Source organism: Carcharodon carcharias, chromosome 8 (genome assembly GCF_017639515.1).
Source record: "Carcharodon carcharias isolate sCarCar2 chromosome 8, sCarCar2.pri, whole genome shotgun sequence".
NCBI classification, from domain to species: Eukaryota; Metazoa; Chordata; class Chondrichthyes; order Lamniformes; family Lamnidae; genus Carcharodon; species Carcharodon carcharias.
This window is the reverse complement of record NC_054474.1, coordinates 62,838,852-62,845,891: the sequence shown is the minus strand read 5'-3', so window position 1 is coordinate 62,845,891 and position 7,040 is coordinate 62,838,852. Positions and strand designations below refer to the sequence as shown.

The 7,040-nt window shown below is 42.7% G+C and overlaps 1 protein-coding gene across 1 annotated transcript; it reads left to right on the top strand.

Moving 5' to 3' along the window:
• The first annotated feature begins 4,326 nt into the window (after positions 1–4,326).
• LOC121281550 (trypsin inhibitor ClTI-1-like) lies at positions 4,327–6,647 on the top strand. The gene is made up of 4 exons (XM_041194509.1): positions 4,327–4,387; positions 5,100–5,140; positions 5,237–5,346; positions 6,517–6,647. Exons 1-4 carry the CDS (start codon positions 4,333–4,335, stop codon positions 6,560–6,562), a joined length of 252 nt encoding a protein of 83 aa, XP_041050443.1. The 5' UTR covers positions 4,327–4,332; the 3' UTR covers positions 6,563–6,647.
• Positions 6,648–7,040: the final 393 nt, after the last annotated feature.

The window sequence follows — 7,040 nt, the reverse complement described above, 5'->3', positions numbered from 1 at the left end:
TCAGAAGAGAAACTAAGTGCAGGATCTTCTGTTTGGTGTGCGGGGTGGGCCCTGCACGCCGATGCGTAAAATGACGTGCGGTGAAGTCGGGTGTGCGTCCCGATGTCACTGCGCGTCATTCCGATCTTTAGTTCGGTGGGCACACACCGGGGTCGGCTGTGGCCGAATTGTCAAAGGCCTGTTAAGGCCATTAATAAACTAATTAAAGTACTTGTCAGGGCTGTTTGTCCAACCAACTCTCCCTCCTTCCCCCACCTGCATAAGTACACTGCCAAGCGCTTCCGTGTGCGCGTCACGCTGGGCAGGCCTTAATTGGCCCACCCACGTAAAACAGCAGTACGCAGCTGATCGCGGACAGCAATTGGCTCCGCGCTCACCCACATCCACTCCTGACTGGCCCGCCCGACGGGGAGAAAATTCTCTCCATATAAAGCTGTTTGCCTTGTTCACTGAGTCCTCAGCTACCCTGTTTCCCTTCCTGCGCTGCTGTCAGCTCACATTTTCAGCAACATGACATGCAGAAAATATTAAAACCTAAATGTTCATGAATAAGCCTAATGGTTAATTCTGTTAGATGCCCTGCTACTGCAAATTCTGAACTGTTAAGACCCTTGCATATAGTGCACAGTTCCTATAAGCACCATACTCAGTTCTTGTTACATAATAGGGGAGAATTTTCTCACCGTTGGGAGGGCTGGTCAGGAGTGGGCACAGGCGGGCACAGAGCTAATCGCCACCCACGATCACCTGTGTGCCACTGTTTATGTGGCCCGGCCAGTTAAGACTCATGCACACCCGGAAGCGCTCAGCGCTACCCGTACAGGGGGGAGGAGGGAGAGTCGGGAGGAGGGAGAGATTAATCTCATTAGGAAACACTGAGAAACAGAGAAAAAAATTATTCAGACATGTCCCCTCATGTGACGGTGTGACAAAAAATGCAAAGAACACAGGCAGCCTTCACATTTTTCATGGAACCTTATCCATGGGCGGGATGAGATTTCATGAAGGGTTTATAAACGAAATAATCTTTTTCATTAAAGTTCATTGACATATCTCACATGAGGGGACATCTCTTAAATTTCTTTTCTTCTTTATTAAAATTTTTCAAACTTCAAACTTATCTCCCTGAGAACCTTCCCTCACCCAACCCGCACAGGGAGCGTTCAGTGCTTCTGGGTGTGTGTCATGCTGAATGGGCCTTAATTGGCCCACCCACATAAAATGGTGGCACGGACCCAATCGGGGGCTCCAATTGGGTCCGCACTCGCCCATGCACAGCCCCCCTGACGGGGGGAACATTCTCTCCATAATGTCTGCCTGAGATGCCATCATTTTCAGATTGGAAGTACCTTTTTTCATGTCACAGATGTGGAAGTAAAAGTGATTCACTGTGATGAGATTGAGTGAGACTTAACAGAACTGAGGAACCAGATGGGGGGTGATTGAGCTGGGGTGCTGGGGGGGTTAATTTTGTACCTTTGAATGAATGCAGGACCTTGCATCAACTCAATTAGCCATTCAATACCTGAGATTTGGAGAGGGATAAATGCAAAATATATTTTGAAGATTATATACAGTGAAAGAACACCTGTGCCACCATTGGACGTTCAAAACCTCTTAATTTTCCTAACTTTACCACTATCAAGGTGCAGCCCCGACATCCATAGAAGAGGCGGAGGCAGCCTACTGATTGTTATTCCCTGTTGTCTGAGATGACTTTGGTGGACATCTTCTGGAGGCCCAAGGCCTGGATGGCCCTGGCCTGCTAAGGGCCCACTGCTCCCAGGCAGGCGCACCTTCCTCGGCCTGACCTACTGGTGTTGATGGGGTCATAGGCAGAGGGGATTTGGACTGGCAAGATATTGCCATGAATGGATGCCCTCACGGTGTCTGGGTGGTGCTCCTGCTCCCTTTCGATGTTTGATGGCTGCTCCCTGGGTCCTTCATGGGAAGGGGCACTTGGAGGGAGGTCAAGGTGCCCTGGCCCCCTCTCACTTAGCCACTGAACCTCGGTCTCCAAGGGAGCTGCCACCCTTCCCAAGGAGACTTCAATGTGCTTGCATGCCGGAGCCACAACATCAAACAGAACGTGGACGGACTCCTTCATCCTTCATTCCAGTCTGCTGACGACCCTGCCGGATGTTCCTCTGCCTGTCTTTGCCTCCAATGTTTCTCACAAGGCTGACAGCAGAGGCTCATCATTGGGCTTAGGTTCAGCAGGGGCCTGGTCTCCAGCAGTCCTCTGAGTCTCAGAGATCTCTGCTGTCACTGCCTTCATCTGCTGTCTCTGTGAGGTGATCACCAGATTGTGAACCTGAGCCTACTCTAGAATTAGAACCCATTGGGGTGCATGTATCTGCACTGGTGGAGGGTGCAGGTGAACACAGTGATGGTTCTTCCTGGGATGCTTCCTCTGCCTCGTCATCTGAAGTGCTCTGGGAGCTGGGGCTGAGGCACTTGCTTGTCGTCTTCCTCTGCCTTTTCTTGCTGGTGGCTGGAATAGAGAGAATAGATTATTAGTGATTGGCTAGGCAGGCTCCAACCTAATAGGACACTCACAGTCATTGAGCCCATGTTGTCGATATATACTGGATGGACCCTGACTGGCTTGTTGTGGGAAGCCAATCTCGTCTTCCTTGCAGGAGCGATCTCCATCCACTCCAGTGAGTTCTGTTGCTTGCTCTTTATGGGAGGAAAGTGTCCTCAGCTTGGGGGTAACCCCTCCAGTCTTTACTCTCTCCCTTCTGTTCCGTTCTCTTGTTCAGCATGAAAACAGATGGATTGACCATGAGCACTATGGATGAAACAGCATTTCAGAAGCATGCATGTCTGTTGTGTGTGCTGAGCCCTTTCCAGTAAGGGATTAAGACATCATTTACATGGGATCTTACATGAGATGGTCATCTTAAAGTGGCTGGCGGACATGCAGTGCTGATGCCCCATCTGCTGGTAGTGTGTGACATCCCTGTGGATTGTAACCCTTGGACTGCTTGATGCCCTTTTGAGAGTGTGAGCTTGAAGTGAGAAGAGGTTTCACTTACCCTGGCAGAGCACAGCAGATCATTCATTCACCTCCTGCACTGCAGACAGTCCTTTTCTACTGGCCACACGTGCTGACCTCCCTGGCGACTTCCTACCAGGCCGGTGTGGTCAGATGGGAGGACAACTTGCCCCCAACCCTCGGAAAGAGAATCTCCTGCCTTTCCTGGACAACTTGGTCGAGAATTCCAGGGAGGCTTCGCTGATCAGTGGAGCCGAGGGTTTGTTGCGTTTGGTCACCATGGTAGTGCAGATGTTCAGCCCACACATGGCCTGCAGTGAGTGAAGGGGCGGAACCGTTCCAGATTTGCAATAAGTGTGGAACCGGGCAGGAGAAATGATGTTCTACCCGCCAGCTGCAATAATGGCTTCTCACACTATCCCAATCCCGCTGCATTAATTATGCATTCCCAGGAAACACGCCGTTTCGATGGAGGGCATGGTCTCATTTTCTCGCCATGCCATCACTTCGCCACTTCATCAGACTGGGTACCATATTTAAAGTGCAGCCGTGCGCACACCTCTCAGTTCTTCCAGCCCATGACTACTGCAGAGATGACATGGCCCCAAAAGGCAAGAAGACTGCAGCCCTCTGGTTTAATGATGCCTCCCTCGAGCTCCTTTTGGACACCGTGAAGGCCCACTGTGACCCCAGTTCTGGCCACAGGATGGGCAGCAGCATTACTAATCTAGCATGGGAGGCCGTGGCAGGGGTGGTCAGCGCCACTGTTCTGCAAAAGAGGACAGCCATTCAGTGCCGCAACACTGTCGCTGATGCATAATTTTCATAATGAGTTGAAAAGTGGAAAAGTGGGTGCAAAAATCCACCCCATCGCCCAATGGGAATCACGCCGACTTTCCCACCTGCTGCACTCTCCGGAATGGAAAATTCCGCTCCATCTCTTAGTAATCAGACATAATCATTATAAGCAGTTTAAGTAAGTATTTAATGACAATGAAAATTCTTGCTCAGCATTTTTAATTAATGTTCCGACAAGAATCAGCTCTTGGAGTAAAAAAAATCCTGGTTAATGGAGTTGGATTGTGAATGACTGACTCATCTAATGACCACCACTTAATCAAATTAATTGAAAGTATAACATTTAGTAAACAACCTTGAAAATTATATGTAAACATTGGAAAACAATGATACAAATGTTGCAGGTAGCAGGTTGTGCAATGACTTATCTTTCATCATGTGCTAGTGATGTCACAAACATAATGAGTAAGATCATGTAAAGCTATAAATACTGCTGAAACCAAACGGTTCAATGTAACCCCAGAAACTTCAAAATGGAGAGAACAAAGTCTTTCCTCATTGCTGCCCTCGTGGCATTCATTTTTGCTGGTGAGTACAATTTGCACTGATGCATTTCACCATAATCTTTAAAATGAGTAAGAAGTTTAAAATTATTTTGATTAATAGGACATTATATCCAATTTTAATAACATTCATCATTATTTTGATGTCAGAAATACCTGCAAATAGAACAACAACCAAATGAAGAAGGAAATATAGCACCTAAGAGCAATTCTGTAATAAAATCAATGTTTATTATGTATATTTGTTTCAGAATTTAGCTCATTGGGTTCCTTTACAGTGGTGTGGTTTTATGTAAAAAAAAATAGATCTCTACATGTGTAAGGATAACAGACAATCCTTCATTTATTGTGCATGTTTTTATTTGCAAGTTTTAACACTGTTCATTTATCTCATGTTCTATAAAACTTATTTACAACTTCAACCATTATGAGGTCTTCAGATGATGCATATAAAGTGATAACTCCTAAATCAAGGGATGCATCCAGTTAAGTATGTTATTTGATAATGGTTTGTGCTCATCTTGTATTTTAAAAGATCAGACAGAAAACAATACAGAATATAATTTTTGTCTTCAACAATTTTTAATGTATTAGAAAATGTATTGGCTGGTTTATTTGTTTTCAGCTACATTTCTGCAGAACATCAGTTGACTTTGCTTTTCCATAAACTATGATGGGTTAAGTTAATCATGTACTTGAGTAACCTACATTCTATATGAAATCTTTGAATATTTCAGATATGTCCAAAGCTATTAATATTAATGAAGAAACTGAACAGGTAAGATCATATTTTGATTTGTCACCCAATACTTAAAAAGAATTTTACACGATTTGTGTCTTAGTATTGAATTGTGAAATATTTAATTTCTTGTAGCCAGCCTGTGATAAATACATTTTGCCAGCATGTGCGAAGAATTATGCTCCTGTCTGTGGCACAGATGGCAATACATACTCCAATGAGTGTTTGATGTGTATTGAGATCAAGTGAGTGAATTAATTATTTCACGTTAGGTTAAAAGTTAGAAATATGAATCACTTAAAAACCCAAAGGATGTTTGTTTGTACAGATATCACTACCATGTATTGTAATTAGAAAGACTATACAAGCTGATTACATAAACAACACTTAGCTAAACTGAGACATCCCAAACAGCAAACAATTGTTTTTCTGTGAGGATAAAACTTCTGGATTTTTTAATTGAAAGTAGTAGCAAAGATAACAAAATCTCCCAGTTACAATAAGGGTTTACATTTCAGATGAACAGCACAAGATTTCTTTTAAAGTAGCTATATATATACCTGGAAAATACAGGGAAATGTTAAAAAAATAAACCTAAACCGCAATAATGTTAATAATGTCAAAAAATGCATTAACAAGGCATTGAGCCTGAATGGTCTCAGACCTTTTAACCTTTTCACACAACAGCTAGTAAGAATCTGAAATTTATTGCTCAGATAATTGGAGCCCAAGACAGATGGTTAGATTTTTGTTAGATCAGGGTAGCAACGGTTAGGAGCTAACACAGCTAAATGGTGGTGATCTAATTGAATGACACGGCAGGTTTGAGGGGATGAATGGCCTTCTTCTGTTTATGCTGCTGAACCACTGTAATTTTCATTATGGAAGTGCAGCAGAACACCATATGCATGGGGAAATAAAGTTACAGCAATGTGGTGACAAAAAAGTCTGAGGAAATTCAGAACCATTATTTGTATGGGAATCCTCTGTAGGTTAAGGTTAAGTGCCATTATGTCTCAATTAATAATAACCTACATAGTTAGGAAGTGTGGAACTTAAAACTATAGGGTAGAATTAAGATCAATATAATTGTTAATATTATAATAATAATACTATTACATACTGAACACAAAAATGATGTTTCTAGACTTCAGAAAAACAGCTGGTTCGGAACATTCCAAGGCTATGGTAGTGAGTAATGACTTAGTGATGAGTTTACGTGTGGGAATATACCAACATGATACAAATGTTCACTCAGAATGCCTGCCAGTTTCACCTTAAACTCTGCTTTTCTTCCTTTACTTTAGAAAATGTCTAAAGTTCTCATTGAATTTGTCAGTAAGGAAAGGTAATAAGGAAAGGTAATAAAGATCTGTAATCACCACCTTACACTGAATATTTTCATTCTTTTTCAGGCAAAGAAAAGCCAACATCCGTATAACGAAACGAGCAGAATGTTAAAGATACATTTCCATACCAGAAGATGGAGTGCATTTTGTAAAAGCAATGAATGACTAAGTTGTGAACATAATAAACAGAATAACTTAATACTGTATGTTGATTTTTTTCTTCCCTTGATAGGTCAATATGAGGTTCTCTTTCATTTAATATTGCTAGAGATAGAGCACTTAACTTGTGACGAGAAGGGCATGTTCTTGATAAGATGCACTTACCAGAGTGGTTAGTTTTATTAGTTCTAAGACCAACCACTTAATTAAACAAAACATGAAATAGAAATATTATATATTGGGAGGTGATTAGTTCAGCAGTGTTTACAAATTATGAATGTGGCAGTATTATTTAAGGTAGGAACTGCACTTGGCAGAAACAGTTCTGCTGGTGTTAACCGGTAAATGGAGAATGAAAAAATGGGCCTTATATTGAACTCATTGACTCATTGCTTGTTCCACATATCACACTAACTTTTATTCCTTATTTT